Raw genomic sequence first — 19,754 nt, forward strand, 5'->3', positions numbered from 1 at the left:
TTGCCAGAGTGCCATAAAATACCACAGAATAGGTGGCTTAAGCAATGGAAATCCATTTTCTCACAATTCTGAAGATAGGAGGTTCCAGATCAAGGTTTCAACTGGTTTGGATTCTGCTGAGGCCTCTCTCAGGCTTGCAAATAGCCTTTCCTCTGTGTGTGGGGATTCTCACTATCTATCATTGTATATCATATTCTCTTTTTATAAGGATATAGATCAGGTTAGATTAGGGAACATCTTAATGGCCTTGATTTAATCATCTCTTTAAGACTTTAACTCCAAATGCGGTCATATTCTAAGGCAATGTGTAAGTTAGGACTTCAACACATGAATTTTGGGGAAAAACAATTCAGTCCACAATATTACATATTAGTATACATATTAGTATACATTATTATTATTACATATTACTATACATACTAATATACATTACATTTTAGTGACTTAAAAATGTTTAAGCTCCATATTCACCAACTCTGGTAATTAACTACTTGCCTTGGGTCAGGATGAAAAATCTGTTGTAAATTGTTTTTTCTCTAATTGTAGAGTGTAAGTATTTGTCTTTTTTTTTTTTTAACTTTTTCCTTGAACTTTTCATTTTATTTTCACTGGGTACAACTTTAAGTTGTTAGACCTAGCAAATATTGTATTTTAAAAACATAGTTAATAGCTACTTATGTTATGTTCAAATTTCAAAATACTTTCAGTGTTTTTCATTATTGTTTAAAATTTTACCAATATTGATATTTTGTAGGTATGAGCAGATAAGTTACCTTTACTTATACCAATTAGAAAATTCTGAGTTACCATAATAAAATCCATTTCCAAACAAAATAATAATAATAAAAGTTAAAGGAAAAATCCAATTGACTCGTTGAAAAATGAATAAAAAATAACTGGGAAACAAAATAACAGGAATATATTTAACTTTTTGTTCTGGTACTAGTAAAGTGATGAGGATCTAACTAAAAATTTAGGATTTTTTTCATAATGTCATAAAATGATTATAATTATCTTTAACAATTTCCTAAGATCTTGGTATATTTCAGCAAAATTAAATGAAATACTGAGTCCATTGTCTAGAAGATTCACCTATTTCCTGAAATGTGTCAATTTATTGACAAATTTATTTACTTAACTATGTATCTATTGGCTTACTTACTTGAACTTTTTTGTTTAATTTCCTCAATTCTCCAATCTTAATAAAAGATTACATTAAAACTAGACAGAAACTTCAAATATAAGAAAAAGAAAGAAAGTCAATTCCCACAGTTACTAAGTTTTTGGCCAATTATGAGGTTCTTTAGTGAGACCTTGTTGCTTCAGACATGGATGGTTGTTAACAATACCTATTGTTTCAACAGCAGGGAATCTTTCTGTAATGATACAGAATTGAAAAAAGGTGTGAGTGCTGTCAAAAAACTCTTGTCTTAAACTACAATTGCATAGACTACACAAACTGCATGCTTAGCATGAGGGATGGGTCATTGAATGGGCTCTGGCACATACTTTCTCTGAACCCAAGGTATTTAAAATGACATTTGATACAATGGATTCTGTGCTCTAGTTGATATAATAATGTAAAAAGAATAAAAAGTAAAGCATGCATTTGCAGATTTCTGTAGACAGAGATATAGTTCAGCTTTTTCAAAATACTGGTTGCTGAATGGGGTTGAAAAAGGCGACATGTAGTTTTTGGAACATTTAAATGGTTATCTTTCCATAAAGACTGCATTTCAGGAAGGAAACTGTAATCGATAGCTTGATAATGTGTGCCCAATGAATTACAATATCCACTTTCTGCTTGTCCTTGTAAGGCATGATAGAAATTCCCACAAAGGTGCTACTTTTTATATGTTGCTTTGACAATATACCATTATAGTGATAATAATGACACATGCATCTATGTTAGTCTTTCTGTTGAAAGGATATCATTCATTGAAGCAGCATGTTACTACGGAAGTATCTTGAAGCAAAGCGTAGGAAGAATGTTTAGGTTCAGACTGTAGGAGGAAACCACTTAGTGAATGAATCATAGATCCATAGTAAGTTTGAACAAGGAGGTATCAAAGTATAATTTCTAATAGATAAAAACATGATTGTCATAAAATTCAAGAATAAATATGAACAAGAAATTTATTTATGGAATTATTGAGAGAACCAGCCCAGTATTGCTGATCATGGAGCATAAGTAGAATTGGATATTTACAGACATTTTAAAGAAAAAGAATGTATAAATAAAATTTGTAAATAAGTATGAAAATGGTTAATCTCACAGGGCAGTACATCCATAACTTTCGGGGTTATCTTTTCTACCAGATAAATATCTACAAATTAGCATGAAATTTCAATATTGAGGTCTGATCAAAAAGAAGATATTCAAGTCAAACACAAATACAGTCTCCCAGGGCTGCTCTATCCATTTTAGCCACTACCTACTTCTTTTAAATTTAATTCTGAGGTCATTAAAATGAAATACAATACAAATTTAGTCACACTAGCCACATTTTAAGTGTTCACTAGACACATTTGGCTAATGGCTACTTTATTGGACAACGTGGATGTGGAATATTTCCTTCATCACAGAAAGTAGTATTGAATAACACTTTTCTAGAGAATTAATCTTTGAGCAGGCCTGTTTTATAATGCCTATGTATGCCATTGAAAAACATATCAGCACTCCTTTTATTTTGAATATTCTTTGTAAACAAAAAGATCTTACAGACCTCTTTTTCCAACTTTTCCACTCCTCCTTTTTGTTTTTAATGAAAGAGGATCTGAAAATATAGGCTTACGCTTAGATTCACAAAAAGTTGATTCCTCTTACTACTAAGGAGTTTAGCTATATCATTGAACCACTGAAATGAATAAACTATTTTGTATAAATGGGGGAACTAAGACAAAGATTTTATTGTAAATACTTGTATTTTAAGATTTAGAAATTCTTCGTCCATTTGTCTAGATCATCTTCCTTAGATAACAAGAAGAAAGTTATCAAAAGGTAGTCATTACCTTATAGCATAATTAAATCACTTATTTTAGCATAGCGAGAAATTATATTGACAGATTTATTTTATCATAAAACTACCTTTACTTTCGATATGTCTTCTGTGATGGTTTGGGCAGACTTCTGTACTCTTTGGCTTATGATACTAAATTTGCACCTGCAATGTAATGATTTTGTGTATGTGTGTTTTTCAGATGTGCAACAAATGGCGATTGACTGGCTTACCAGAAATCTCTATTTTGTGGACCATGTCAGTGACCGGATCTTTGTTTGTAATTACAACGGGTCTGTATGTGTCACTCTGATTGACCTGGAGCTTCATAATCCTAAGGCAATAGCAGTAGATCCAATAGCAGGGTAAGAAGTTCTTTTTTATAGTGTTTGATCTGAAATAGTTTTCACTTAAAAATATAATAGTTCAAAACAATACAACAGTCTGACAGGAGTTTTGGAATTTAAGACTGACTATAGGCTCAAAGGATTTTTAAATGTCGATTTCAGCAACTGCATTGCAAGGAGGAAAAAAGGACTATAATTTACCATGCAAAAGCTGGGGAGTACCAGTTCCTCAACACATTAATATCACTGGCTTAACCTGAGATACAAACAACCTGTCATCCTCTTAAGAATTGCTTTGGGGTCACCAGACAAGAGCCTCAGGATACTTTTAGGTTAAAGAGAGAAGACTTTAAGTTCCCTTAGCAGTAGACCTTGTAGTTAGCAAGCTTCAAAAATACTACTTGAAAGATGTGCTATTAATAAACTTACATCCAGCACATTTGGGATTTATAAAAGGGGCATAATACAAGTTCATGCACATGACTAAAACATTGAGGTCATCTTTGTTAGTTGAAACCAGCTTTTTTTTTTTCCTCCAACTACTGATATGTAAATACTAAGTAATTATGGAGTTACTGAATTCATCAGGATTGGATTTCACTTTTTTTTTCCTGTCTTTCTAATTTTGCAAGCCTCTTTGTTAGTTAAAAAGATGTCTTATCTGACCTTCTTTTAGTTAATAGGCTCATTAATCTTTTTAAATATTTCAGAGTTTGTCAAAATATAGTTATAAATGTTTAAATTCCCATCGAATTTGTTTATATGATTAGAAAATCAATATGGGAATTATGCTTCAATTTTACAAATGCTATGGCATTATTGAGGGGGAGGGGCAAAAATATATGTAGAGTCTTATAAATTCAGTCGTTTCACCAGTTAGTACTGGGCAAGGATACTCTCAAATTAATGACATAGTGTACAATTTTAATCAGAGGAGCTGCTGTTCTTTCAGATGTAAGTTGTAGCAAAGATATGGAAACTGAAATTTTATCCTTGTTACCATTTTAATCGTCCCCAAGCAGTTCAGGCTGAAATGTCTGATGGAACATATCCTGAACTGCCATAAGCCTCCATTCAATAAATGGGAAAATATTTACTGAAGAAACAGCTGTCATCCATATGTGGACTTTTGTCACTCTTTACTTAAAGTCTGATTGAATATTAAGATGCATCATCACAATGGTTTTGATTTTGACAAGAACAGCTTGCACGTAAGAACTTCGCTAGGAAGGCTGTGTAATATAATTCTTGAATGTAGCTCTATTTGTATTTGCAGCAGATGGTTACTTGACTCAATCTGACTGCAGCAATGCTTCAAAAGACATTAGTAAAAGAAGTTGTATTTAAACTGATTTGTTTGGGTTGTTGGATAAGGGTAGTAAGAAAGAATTGGAAATTTACAAATGTGCTAACAGCATTCTTTTGGAATTATATTTAGAAATATATTTGCTTGCGTGTTTTTCCCTGTATGTGCTAACTGAATTTCAAATTAACCTTTATACAGTCTTACCTGTCAAAAATGTTAAGAGGTGAAGCTATTGTGTTTCTCTCCTCATTCTATCATCTTATCCCTCCCCATTCTTAAAAACAAAGATCCAGAGACCCTTTCTAAATAAAACTGTCAATCTGAAATGTATGTGAACACCATCTCCTTTTTTGAATAGCAATGCATTTTATATTCTCAAGATTCCTGTTTCTCTCTGTCATTACATGAAAGAACCATATTTTGTCATTTTTGTCAAAGGAATTAGGAGTAGAAAACCCCTATATTGTTTGTACTTATTCTCTGCAGGATTCCTTTGGGCCTAGTAACTGTTTAAATGTAATTTCGTCTTGTATCATTTATCACAATAGGTTCTTTGGAATTTTTTATTTGGGTTTGCTCTATATCTCTAACGCAGTTTTTCAATCATGAATTGGAGAAATCTGAGAAAGCAGAGTTCTTCTGTTCTTTTATAAATATAAACCAGTTTCTAATAGCACACTTTCAAATATCCCACTTTTCTCTTATTACCAGAAATTTTTCTAGGATTAATATTATACTATCTAGAATAGGAACAGTAGGTTTTTCTTTCCTTCAACTTCTACTTTTGGGCCTGCGCCAGAGTATTTTGAATGTCAAGGCTAGAATAACTCTGTACCACACACTAAAGGGGACATGTGCCACCAGTGAGATTTCTCCTACCTTTTCCTAATTGTATGGTGACTGGTATATCTTTGGCTCATTCTCATGTAACTTCAGAAAACATTGGAATATATTTAAAGTTGTAGAACTTGACCTTAATAGCAGTAGAAATGGAGGGAGAGTTGCCTTACGTCTTCAAAAGCTGCATTGAAAAAAAATATTTTAGTTGGCTATTTTAACTTGTACTTTTAGTGATAATAATGAAGTTGGTTTGTCCATTTGGGAAAAAAAATGTAGTTTGGTGGATGTGCGGTACCATGTACAAAACCCAAACTCAGTAGAGTTGTGTGAGATGGCTAACCTGAGGAAAAGAAATATCCCGTCATGAGAAAGAGCAGAAATTGCATATTTTCTAGGTGTAATGTTTATCATTTTTCTATATAGGATGGATTTTTTACTTGTAGAGTGTGAATGGCAGAGTTTTTGTAGGATTTATTTGTGAATCCATGACCCCATGTGTGGAACGAGGGTAATGGGTGTCATCGTCTTTTTTCTCTGTAAAAGCAGGCCAACTGCAAGTTACCAAAGGAGTGAGGCTCAAGTCCTGTACACAGGAGTGATTGACAGTATTTAAATAGTTAATAAGCTTTTTCCCATCACCTACCTGGACCCCGACTTCCAGCAAGACAAATCATAGATAAGAAATTAGAGATAGAACTAAAGTGAATAGCTATTAAGGAATAGGATGGATTTATTAAATTCTAATCTTAGATGCTCTGTGACTGTGGGAAGGCAGAAATGAGGTAGGTTTGCCAATGCTCGTGACAGGGGTTTTGTAACAAGGTGATTCCTGGGGTAGACATCAGGTTTTTCAATTCTATTAAGTGGCTCCTAGAGCCAGCCTAGGTTCCAAGTTAGAGCCTGTATTCACTATTCACCTGTAAGAGGACATAAGTAGAATTATTGCTCATCTTTGTGTGTTAATCTCCTTAGTCTGCACTATAGGTGAATTAACTCTATAGATTACAGCCCCATGATGAAGCACTATCTATTAGTTTCATGACTCAGATAGTTCTGAAGTTGCTATAGGTTTGAGCATTAGGAAATATCTAAAGACATGCTACTATGTGTTCTTGTTCTCCTCATGGAAGTATAAATATTGAAGGATTGTATACTCATCTATAGTTCATGAGGCCCCTAATCCTAAAACATTCATATTCATATTTTGATAAGTTGAACATTGTGAGTCCTACCTTTTTGAGGAAGAACTATCCTCTACACATACCCACAAAAAATCTTTCTTGAAAATGATGTAAAATTAGTCTCCAAAATCTTTTGTCACACTTCTCTTTATTAGAAGAAAACTGGGAGAATGGACACATTTCAATAATTTCAATCATCATCTTACTAAGTTTAAGTGTTAACTCGATCTAATTTTCTTTTTGGAGATCTTGAACTTAAAGTTTCTTTAAAAAATAGATGATAGATAGATAGATAGATAGATAGATAGATGATAGATAGATAATAGATAGATAGATAGATAGATAGATAGATAGATAGATGATAGATAGATAGAATAGATGGATAAACCTAACTCCTAAAAGTATATTTTGGGTTATTAGTGTATCTTTATTTTTTTTTAAATTTTATTTATTTATGATAGGCACACAGTGAGAGAGAGAGAGAGGCAGAGACATAGGCAGAGGGAGAAGCAGGCTCCATGCACCGGGAGCCCGACGTGGGATTCGATCCCGGGTCTCCAGGATCACGCCCTGGGCCAAAGGCAGGCGCTAAACCACTGCGCCACCCAGGGATCCCGGGTTATTAGTGTATCTTTAAAACAATCTTCACCCTGCACATAGGAACAGTATTCAGATGAGTGGATCTCCAAATTCACCTATATGAAAGGGACCAACGGAGTTATTTGCTCACTTCTTATACTCAGTGGGTAATTAATGGAGCATAATGACTATATCCCTAGTCTATAAATTTGTATTTATTATTCCCCAAGTCCTACCAATGTGTTTTGTTATGTGTAGCTACAAATTCAAGTGAATATCACTATAATGTTAGCTCTATTTTCATTTTTATCTGTCCATAATCAATCTAAATATCTATATGCTTATTGCCTATTTACATTACTACTACTTTCTCTCAGTGACTCGAACATTCCTAGGTGACATTTAGATTCATAGAGAATTATCTAATCAATAGGCACCTACCTAAATTGGCCAGTTTGCTAGTTTACTAAGTGCTTCAGGAGAGTTATCACTGCCACTTTTCAATCCAAATTTCCTTTCAGGAGTTGCTGATGTGATTAGGCAAGACAGCATGGATATTCAAGTTTGTGTTTCATGGTCTACACTATTCTGAGTGAAGCTATTTGTTCAAAGGCTCACTCAAAGGTATAAACCCATATTAGCTGTCTTATATATGACTCAAACTATTTTCATTAATTAATTTTGTCTAGAGTCAAATGCTCCAAATTCCTCTCCAGGCCTCTCTTCAGGTGGAGGTTCATATATGACATTACCTTTAATCACTCTCTTGTTCAGATACAAATTATATTGTGATTATTCTGGGATTATGAAAGAGTAATTTGGAGTGATTTATGTTCATTACAGCCTTTACTGGAAACTCACCACAAATTAAATCAACTCTCACTGTGTCCTTAGTTCACATCATTCATAATAATACAGTAACTCAAAATAAAATAATGCAAAACATTCTACATCTCTATTTACTCTCTGCTGTTCTTTTTTACTCTGTAATTTTTCAGAGTTTATTAAGCTTATCTCTAAATTACTGAGTCACGGTGCTATTTCTGATAAATATATTTAGTATCTTCCCAACTCTCCAACCACTCCCTATAAAGGAGATTTCTTCTCTGAATTCTCACACTGATTAATGAGGTCCTCCTAAATAGATAAAGTAATAGAAAAAAAAAAGAACTACTATATATTGTTATGAAAGGAATTTATTATTTCACTTAAAATCTAGATATAAGACAGTCCCTGTATTGGTTCTTTGAGTGGCTCAACAATATCATTAAGGATGTGTGTCCATTTACCTGTGATGTTTGTGATGTTATCTTTAATGTGTGCTTTTCAGGCTAATTCTCTTGTTGTCGTAAAGGACTACTGAAGTTATAGGGATCCTGTGTAGGAACAGTATATTCAGTTCAAAATAAAGAAAAAAAAAAAAAAGCGGGATGGGGGTTGGGAGGGGGAGAGCACTGTATTTTCCTTGAGTGTGGAAGAGCTCCTAAGCAGACATATTTTCATGTCTGTTTGGTCAGAAATAGGGTAGATACCTACTTGAATGGGACAGCAAAATACATTGTTTTTACCATTGGCATGTGAAAGAAGGACATGGGAGTGAAATTGGGACCAACCTAAGATGGAAAAACAAAAATGGATTAAGAACCAACATCATCTACTACAATTACTGTTGTATGATATTTCTTTCTTATGTACAATTCTTTGACTTCCTGTTGTTCTTTCCAGGCACTTAGTGGGTCTCTTTCAACTTATCTAAACTTGTTTGGAATATGGACAAATACTTTGTTCCAATTCTTTATTCCCTTTTCTAAGAGAATTATTCCATTTACTTTTGGCCAAGGCCATTCAAACTCATATCAAGGAATGTTTTTCAAGGCAAATGGCATTTTTTTCCCAGTAACATTTTACAATACAAAGAAGAAGCTGGGGTGGGGATATACCTGGGTGGCTCAGCTCTTGAGCATCTGCCTTTGGCTCAAGGCATGATCCCGGGGTTCCAGGGATCGAGTCCCACATCAGGCCCTCAACTGAGAACCTCACCAGAGGGAGCCTGTTTTTGCCTCTGCCTGTGTCTCCGCCTCTCTCTCTGTGTGTGTGTGTGTGTGTGTGTGTCTCTCATGACTAAATAAATAAAATCTTTTTTTTTAATTTTTTTTTAATAAAATCTTTAAAAAAAATCTGGGGTGGGAGTTCTCTGGATAACAGTCCTAGTATGCCTATTTTTATCTTTAAAAATATACTTTAAGAAACTGATGGTAGCTCTTATTCTATCAGATTCTCCAGCACTTTTGGAATCTATGTGAATATTCTAAGCCACTGAGGTAACATTAAGTAAATTATTGTTTCACTTTTAAAATGATTCTCAAGTGGCCAAAAACCTCTTGTACTCTCTGCCAGAGAGTAGTTTGCATACTGGAAGAATCTGCACCATTATTACAAAAGAATAATTTTATATTTCCGAGTAGTTTAAAATTATTTCTAGTTGTTTCTTACATAGAGTTCTATGAAAACAAAAGGTACATATGGGCTCGTGGTACTGCTTTTGAAAATATGTGGATGAATTTCCTATATCACTTAGGTGTAATGAGGGCATCAAATATAATGATGTGATATATTCTTTCATGGAGATAGAGTTTAACAGTTATTCACCAAATATCAAATATTACAACCAGATGATAGAGTTATTATAGTTACAAAAAATACATTCTAAATAACAAATAAAATACTAAGCAGTGATTTTTTTGAAGTTTATGAGGTAAAATGGGTCAAGCACAAATGTTGTTTTCAAAAAAATAGAAAGTCTTAGTTTATAAACACCACCACAAGGGAAAGGACAAAAATTAAAAACAAATAAGTACTTGACACCATTTCCCCTATATGTTACCACTCGTTCATGTATAACATAAATTCAAAATTTTACTGTAGGTTATATATTCATATCCAACTAAAAAAAAGAGAAGAACAAGAAGAAAAAAAAACAGTTTTTATGCTGTTATATTTTGTTCTGCTTGACTGCTAAGCCTTGCTGGATATTGATCCAAAATTGATATTTTCCCTCGAGCCAGATTCTTAGCGGTTTGACTAGGGAGAAACTGGCTTGGCTGTAGAGTCAAGGTGGATGTTTTACAGTGTCAAGTAATGTTTACTCAAGATTCCTTTTTAATCATACAAAGAAAAAAGTCAAACGCTGAGGGTATCTGGTCTTCTTTCGGTTTTACTATTATCATTGTCTTTGTAAGTACTTGTAAAAATTGTGTTTAGGCAGGAAGTATCATACTTCCTGATTGCCAGATATGCTACAAATCTATAGTCATCGAAATAGTATGGTGCTGGCATTAAAACAAATAGACTGATGGGAGAGAATTGAGAACCCAGAAGTTAACCCAAGCACATATGGTTAACTAATATTTGACAACAGAGCCAAGAATACTCAGTGGAAAGAATCCAGTTTCTTCAACATACTGTCCTGGGATAATTGGATATTCACATGTAAAAGAAGGAAATTGGACTCATATCTTATACCACTCATAAGAATTTACTCAAAATGGATACAAGTCTTAAGTGTAAGACATGATACCATGCAACTCCTAGAAGAAAACATAGCAATAAATCTTTTTGACATGTATACTGGTAATTAATTTTTGCACATGACATCTAAAGCCTAACTAACTAACTAACTAACTAAATAAATAAATAAATAAACAAACAGATAAATGAACCAGTGGGACTATACCAAACTAAAAAGCTTCTGCATAGCAAAAGAAACCATCAACAAAGTGAAAAGACAACATATCAAATGGAAAAAAAAAAGTATTTGCAATCTTTGTATCTGATAAGGGGTTAATATCCAAAATATATAAAGAACTAACACAACTCAATAGAAAAAAAAAGAAAGAAAAGAAGAAAGAAAGAAAGAAAGAAAGAAAGAGAAAGAAAGAAAGAAAGAAAGAAAGAAAGAAAGAAAGAAAGAAAGAAAAGAAAGAAGAAAGAAAAAGAAAAAAATCAGCCCCATTAAACAATGGGCAAAAGTCATGAGTAGACATTTCTCCAAAGAAGATAAATGAAGACCAAAAGGTACATGACAAGGTGCTCAACATCACTAGTTAATAGGGAAATGCAAATTGATAGCACAATAGGTTATGACTTTATGTCTGTTAGAATGTCCCTCATCAAAAAGATAGGAAATAGCAAAGCTCACACAGATATGGGGGAAAGGGAACCCTTGTATACTGCTGGTGGGGTTGTAAATTGATACAGCCATTATTGAAGACAGTATGAAGAATATTCAAAAATAAAAGTAGAACTACCATATGATATAGTAATTCCACTTCTGGGAATATATCCAAAGGCAATGAAAACACTAACTCAAAAATATATCTGCACCCCCATGTTCACAGTGGTGTTATTTATAATAGCCAAGACATGAAAAAAAACTAAGTGTCTGTTGATGCATCATTGCATTTTTATCCAAAGAATTTGTGATATACACATACATGTGTGTACATGCACACACGCAGTGGAATATTATTAACCATTAAAGAGGAAAAAAAAGAGGAAATCCCCCTATTTGTGACAACATAGACGGACCTTGAAGACATTATGGTAAGTGATATGTCAGACCGGGAAGACAGATATTGTATGAACTCACTTATTTGTGACATCTAAACAAAAAGTGATAAAAACAGACTCAGAGAAAAATAGATCAGATTTGTGATTACCAGTAGCCGAAGTTGGAGAAAGGGAGGATTGGAGGAAAGTGGTCAAAAAAAAAAAATACAAACTTCTAGTTATAAATAAATACACATGTACATCATGATGACTATAGCTATTAAATGTAGCACCTGGTCAGGCAGTTTCTTGTTCACAGCACCACCATGCTTCCACTATGGAAGTGGGAGCATTCCATTTTCAATAAATACATTGCCACTTCAGTCACAGTCTTCTCTTCTGGCTACCAAATATCCATATGCATCCTTACACATCTAATCCCATACACAGAATACACTACATTTAGGTTGGAGTGGAGGCTTTCTAGGTGATATGTAATCCTTTCCATTATGATCTATTGTGCTTCCTTGTATACAGCAAACTATGAACCAAAAGACAAGGTGTCTTTACACACTGTCCCTTCCATATCCTTTATAAATTGATGGGCCAGTGATAGAATGACAAACAAAAAATTATCAGCTAGAAAAGAAGATTGGAGGCACACAGTAATCATTGGCGTAGAGCAATAATGAAAGCCTTCCAGGCAAGTAAAGGAAGGCCCTCCTGCCCTGGAGGTTTGGAAGTCTGTCTAGATGCTATTTCTTTCCCTGTAACATTTCTCCTTGACCATTGTTCGTTACCTATACTTCCTCTGGGAGGATCCTTCTAGTCCATTGTGATCAATACATCTGAAATTGGCAATGGGGAATATAGTCTCCCTCTGTGGACTCTTTAATTCACAGACTGTTTCTTGTTCTTTTCAATTTGTTTTAAGGTTTGAAGAGACAAAGAATTTCATAAGCTAGGCTCATAACTTGTATGGTTATAAATTCCCTTGAAAATTGGTAGAATTTTTATTTCTTTGCTTCCCATTACTTCTATATACCAATATTCTCACTAAGTTATATTCTAGAGATAATTATCAAGCCCAAATAATTTCTTTGTACCTCATACTCTTGGTTTTCTCTATCAATCTAATGGTGGTCACTGCGAGGCCTGAAAACAATGCTTCAGTGTGAAACAAACACCTTTTGTCTGAAGGTGAAATTCTTCTGTTTAATTGGGGGGTCTTAATTGGCTTTTTTGCTCAAAGACATTTTCAGTGTTTTTTTTACTATTCGGGTCCCAGAAACAACTTGCTTTCCAAACCTGGGAGGCCTCAGTTCTGTAATTGATCTATTCCCTTTCGGTTTTTGCTCTCAACTATACACTTCTAATGTATACTTTTCTTTTTCGGTAGTATCTTGCTAAAATAAGCATTAGAGGGATCCCTGGGTGGTGCAGCGGTTTAGCGCCTGCCTTTGGCCCAGGGCGTGATCCTGGAGACCCCGGATCGAATCCCACGTCGGGCTCCCGGTGCATGGAGCCTGCTTCTCCCTCTGCCTATGTCTCTGCCTCTCTCTCTCTCTCTCTCTCTCTCTCTCTGTGTGTGTGTGACTATCATAAATAAATAAAAATTAAAAAAATAAAATAAAATAAAATAAATAAGCATTAGAATCTAATACTAATACTATTATACTTTTAAACTTCTTCCTTTAAATCCACAGGCTCATAGAGCATTTGTGTTTTTTTTTTCTTTATATATATATTATATATCAAGACACACTGCAAATGACATTTTTATTAAGTATTTTTAACCTTGAATATTTTCAATCCTGAGCAATAATTACCTTGATGCTGCTGCATTAACAATGAAACCAATGTTACGTATTTTAAATCTTTGTTAAGGTGGTTCTGTACTTGTGCTACCAAGTTTTGAATTTGTCGTGATAACACTCACTGCTATAAATTTCAGTGGATAGCACAATAGGAATTTCATTTATTTGCTTTCTGTGTTATTGTTCAAGGTAGAATCCAATGCATGTGTTCTTAGCTATCAGCCAACTTTTCTTCATGCGATGAATCACAGATGGAGGCTCCTTTCATCTTGTGGTTCCTATGTCCTTTAGGGCCTGAGGATCCTACAATTTTTTGACCAGAGAGAGAGAAAAGGCACCTTACACATCTAATCCCATACACAGAAGAAAGGCAACTTACACATCTAATCCCATACACAGAAGAAAGAATTCTTCTTTCTTTCTTTCTTTCTTTCTTTCTTCTTTCTTTCTTCTTCTTTCTTTCTTTTCTTTCTTTCTCTTTCTTTCTTTCTCTTTCTTTCTTTCTTTCTTTTCTTTCTTTCTTTCTTTCTTTCTTTTCTTTCTTTCTTCTCTTTCTTTCTTTCTTTCTTTCTTTCTTTCTTCTTTCTTTTCCAATTCCAGCTTAGTAGCTACTTTTATTATTTCAGCTAATTAATAGTTAGTGACATCTAGTCAGTTGTTCATATCTGAAGGTAAGGGCCTAAAATATGTGGTTTCTAGAGGCACCTGGGTGGCTCAGTGGTTGAGCATCTGCCTTTGGCTTAGGTCGTGATCTCAGGGGTCCTGGGATTGAGTCCTGCATCCGACTCCCTGTGAGAAGCCTGCTTCTGAACCCTCTGCCTATGTCTCTGCTTCTCTCTCTGTGTCTCTCATGAGTAAACAGATACAATTTAAAAAATATATGGTTTCTAACTGGGGAGTTGTTAACCACTCCACATTTTAGAAAGGGGAGGAGCATGAGCTATGAGCTTCTGGTAACAGATGACTGTTTGCCACTGTAACCACTATCTGATTTTATTTTATTTTTTGCATTTTGGTTAATAACAAATGTAGAGCAAATACCTTTGTTTCTAAAAAGTATTTTAAACTGAGTGGGGGGATCTCTGGGTGGCGCAGCGGTTTGGCGCTTGTCTTTGGCCCAGGGCGCAATCCTGGAGACCCGGGATCGAATCCCACATCAGGCTCCCGGTGCATGGAGCCTGCTTCTCCCTCTGCCTATGTCTCTGCCTCTCTCTATATATCTCTCTGTGACTATCATAAATAAATAAAAACAATTAAAAAAAACTAAACTGAGTGGGGTCTTGTTTTGCCAATGTTTTTTACATTCCCCTGAATATTCAGAGTTCAGGTTTATCATTTTACTTTGAAAGAGTCATTTTCATTCTCCTCTTGAGACATTCACAAATCCATGTGATCTTCTAAAAGTTTGCTTGGCAAACACATAATCAGAGAAACAAGTATATTATACCCTGGCCAGCAAATGAAATGATAGGCATCTTCATATTGGGGCAATTTCTCTAAATACTTGTGCCAGATTCCTAGAACCTAAACACCCTCTTTCTGGAAAGCCCAGAAACACCATGAACTCTCCTCACTCGAGCTGCAACTCTTTCCAGATGATTGAATGATGATTATTCTTCTATTTGTGCTTCTTAAGATCTCACTGCTACTACCAGGCCACAGAAACTTTATTTTCCAGACAGACTGGCTATCTTGGATTTTCTTTAATATACACGAGAGCTAGTTTTAATTGTTTTCCTGTTTGTTTTGGAGCATACTTTGGATAGATATAATGTGAAATTTAATCTGAGAGTAGAGGACAAAATGGATTATTGGTGGAGGTAATGCCAGAGGTAAAAGAGAGAGAGAAGGTAGCTAAAACAGTATAAATATAGCATAATAATGATCTGTATGTTTGATAACACTTTATACAGTAACAAAAATCCTAATTCTGTCTCCTTAAATGATAAGTAAATTTATTTTCTCACTTAGAGGAAATCCAGAGAAGAGCAAGATTGGTTGGATCCAGGCTTGGTTGAATTGATACCGCAATTAGAGAGCCACATCCCTTCCATAGCTCTGCTCTGCCATCCACAGCTACATCTTTTGCCCCCCATGGTCATAAGGTTGCTGTGTAGCAACTGAGGGAAATTGCTTACTTACTCCCATACAGCAGGAAAAAGAAAGACATTTTGTCATTTATTCAAAGACAGTGAAAACTGCATCGATGACACCCATGATGATTTAACAAGGCAATTATTCACACTGTGGGTCCCAAACATGTTTTTTTGTTCGTTTGTTTTTATGCTGAAGCATGCTAAATTTACAGAGAAAACCCTAGTTTATTCCATAGAAAGAGATACTTTAAGGATCTATAGCGATTCCCTGATGAATAAGACAAACGTAGGTTTAGATGATTGAAGATAGGGAAATTTTTAGTGAGAAATAGAACTAGCTGCTGCAAACTCTACCTTGCTTAAATGCTCTTCTTACTCTTTGGAGCTGTATCTGTTTCAATTATTCAAAGACAAGTACTTGGATAAGATGAGTAGAATAATAATACATACATTTGAGGTCTCTTAATAAAGAAGATTTTTTTTTAAGCTGTGTCTGGTTTTAATTTTTAAAAATTTTTGTAGAGTTATCCCACATTGGATTTTACTCATCAGACAATATTGCATGATATAAAAATAATTTTAAGTATATTTTATTAAAAGTAATTGTATTAAGATGAATAATAGTGAATAGCTCAAAAATTGTTTCATAATCTATAGGATCAACAGCTAAAGTATGATTAATTGCAATTAAAGCTAAAAGACCATTTTTCTCAAATGAAATAAGAATATTTATTTTAGTCCATAATATTATAAGTAAATTTAGAAGATCAGTCTCTAACCTTAAATACTTGTAATAAATAGTATTTTTCAAAACTTATTTCTGAGCTACGACATTTTCTAGGAGGTAGTTTTAAAAGATTTGAATTGGAAAGATCTTTATATTATTTATTTTTCATAATAATATTCTTAGTGTTCAAAATGTAGAAGCATTATATGCTGAGACAAATTATAAGGCAATGCTTTATGGAGCATCCAGCTCTGCCCCTTTGTCCTGTTTGAATTGATGCCAAATATATCACATGAAATTCATATAGTGAGCTCATCTGTGCTATTTTCTATGATGGAGGTGATTTTATTGAGCATGTTCTCATAGATGATCTCAACTACCCCAGAACCTCAAGTCACTCTATCATCATTTACCTGAAGACTCAACTATTTGTTACATATAGAGAAGTAGTCAATTAACTACTTCTGCATTATCCATCTTACTTTCTTTGTGTTTTGTATTACATCAGAATATGAATAGGCAGTTCTGCTAGGCCCTCTTTTTTTGACACAGAGAAAGAAAGAGATTAATATCAGGACACCTGGGTGGTTCAGCAGTTGAGCATATGCCTTCAGCCCAGGGCATGATCCCGGGGTCCTGGGATCGAGTCTCACATCGGGCTCCCTGCATGGAACCTGCTTCTCCCTCTGCTTGTGTCTCTCCCTTCTCACTCTCTGTGTCTTCCATGAATAAATAAATAAATAAATAAAATGTTTAAAAAGAGAGAGAGATTAATATCAACACCATTACTGACTATTTACTTTGGCCAGTCATTGTTCTAAGCATTCCCTATAAATTGATCAATTTAATCTTCATGGTATCTTGTGAGGTAATGAATACCTTTATCTTTGTTTACAGATGAGGCTTGGAGAGGTAAACTTCTTGTCCATAGTCAACGAGCCAGTACATGTTGTAGTCAGGGCTCAAACTCAAGCGACTAGCATTCTTATCCACTACACTACACCCATAATGAATCAGCTTTAATCTGGGAGGAAGGGGGGGTAAGATGAGGAAATTGGGGGTTTATGCTGAGCTACCATTCATGCACAAGATTGGGTACTCAGTCCTGAGGAAAATGACACTCGGAAATGTGCAGTATGGTGATTTTGTACCTTAACATGGGACACCTGTAAGTTTGCATATGTGTCCATTCTAGGAAGATGAATAGAAATGACACACTGGATTTGTTCGGAAAAATTGAAGGAAGTAACCATATGACATTCTGAAAAAGGAAAAAAACTACAGAGAAAACAGAAAGATCGGTGGTTGCCAGAGGCTGGGGCAGGGGAAGAGGAGAGGATGGATGGATAGAATAAAAATAAGTTTTAGGGCAATGAAACTGCTCCATGTAGTACTGCAATGGTGGACACATGTCATTCATTATGCATTTGCCAAAACCCATACAACTCACTGTATAGAACCAAACATGAACCCTAAGTAAACTATGGACTTCAGTTGATAACAATGAGATAGTATTGTTTCATTAATTGTAACAAGTGTGACACACTAATACAAAATAGAAGAAGCCAAGAGCAAGGAAGAAAGGGGGTGTTTGGGAATTTTGTATCTGCTCAATTGTCTATGAACCTAAGGTTCTAAAAATAGACACTGTTCAATTTTTGAAAAAGGAAAAAAATAAACTATTTGTAAGTGATCATATGACTGTAATCGTGAATCAGTCAGGAAATAGGTGACTCGTTTCAGAAGAATTGTGTCTTTTCTTTGCTAGTGTTGACATCCAGGACTACCATATTCTCACCCAGGTAGCCACATTCCAAAGATGCCTTAATTCTGTGTTCTCTGTACACAATGAAGCTATGAATTCTGAATGAGCCCAAGTCTACTTGCCTCAGTTACTCCCTCAGTGGGAAAGAAGCACCTTTGGAAGGCAACATTAACTCTTAGGAAGCCACAGGAGTACAACTGAAGAGCGGTTGAGTGGTTTCCCTGAATGTGTAACTTATGGGGACAGAAGAAAGAAATCTTGCCCTGCATCTTTTTGAGTGATTATAATGATGAGCTCAATTTTCCCATGCATAGTCAGCCTTTGTTAATATGCTGGCATTTGAAGGGAATATTTACTCTCAATTTTGGAAATGAAAGAGCTTGTATGGGCTGAGAAAAAAAGAAGTGGGTAAATACTAACATTTCTTGTGGTGTGGAAACTACTTCCCCTTAACTTTTCAAACCATTCAAGTCACAGTTTGTGAAGGAAATAGCTTTAGAAATTGAGAGGGCCAATGGACCCATAACTATGCTTTCTCTGCACAGTTAAAACTCAGTGCAAGACTGGCTGGCAAGGAGAACCGTAAGGGAGAAATCACAGGAGGAGGGGTTATGAGAGAAAGCAGAGTAATGAAAGAGTCACATTTCGGTCGTAACTAAGGTCTAGCTGACACACCTATGCACGAGAAATGCTTCTTCTGGTGTCATATTCTAAAGATGGTGGCCTGAATGCCCCCCCCCAAAAAAAACACATTTTTTTTTTCGTTCAGAAATGACTTATGTGAGCCTAATTATCCTATCTACCATTTCAGAATTGCAAGGTTTGCTTACTCCTCATACTTTTTCCTAAGAAAACAGATTTTTTTAAAGATAACACAGTTTTAGAAAAAAAAAAAAAGAGAGAGATCTAAATCCACACCATGGAATACGTTTTGCTATCTATTCTTTGACAGGAATAGTAGTATATAGACATATTCATAAGTGGTATAAGTACCTAATTACGAGTTTGTATAATTGGTAACCAAACTCCATCATGAATATTAAGTTAATAACCTGGATAGCAACACTTTTTTTTTTTTTTTTTTTTTTTTTAGAGGGCGACAAAGGCATCGATCGATCGGCCCGAGCCTACGCCAGCGCCAGATCTTTTTTTTCTGTTTAGATTTTTATTATATTAGGGGATGGGAGGCAGTGGTATCTTTTTCTTTGCCAATCTGTGTCCAAATCCTGTTTTCACTTGCACATTTGAACCTGGTTGATGTTAGACTTGTTGCTTCCTGTTATCAATTCTGGTATATTAAGTGATGAAATTTCAAACTTTTGCCCTTAGAAAGGACAGGTTTTCTTCTTTGCTAAGTAACAGCTATAATTCTGTTGCCACTCTTCTTAAAATGTCTGTTCCTGCATGCTGGTGTACCATGCAATCCAGGATTAATGATAATGCAGTTCTCCTCAAACACTGACCTCAATTATTGATGGCTACCACAGAAAACTGTGTAATATTAGCCATTGGTCTAGTTTTGGAAAACCTCCAGTGATTTGAAATGAGG

The 19,754-nt window shown here is 34.8% G+C and overlaps 1 protein-coding gene across 1 annotated transcript in view; it reads left to right on the top strand.

The window, feature by feature from the left end:
• The window catches only part of LOC129514645 (low-density lipoprotein receptor-related protein 1B), a 1,831,349-nt gene that overhangs the window by 903,362 nt on the left and 908,233 nt on the right, over positions 1 to 19,754 (top strand). Inside the window, exon 7 of the mRNA XM_055333402.1 lies at positions 3,202 to 3,364. Coding sequence (XP_055189377.1) covers positions 3,202 to 3,364 — 163 coding nt within the window. The remainder of the gene's footprint in view (positions 1 to 3,201; positions 3,365 to 19,754) is intronic.

Source organism: Nyctereutes procyonoides, unplaced genomic scaffold (assembly GCF_905146905.1).
Source record: "Nyctereutes procyonoides isolate TBG_1078 unplaced genomic scaffold, NYPRO_anot_genome, whole genome shotgun sequence".
Taxonomy (NCBI): Eukaryota; Metazoa; Chordata; class Mammalia; order Carnivora; family Canidae; genus Nyctereutes; species Nyctereutes procyonoides.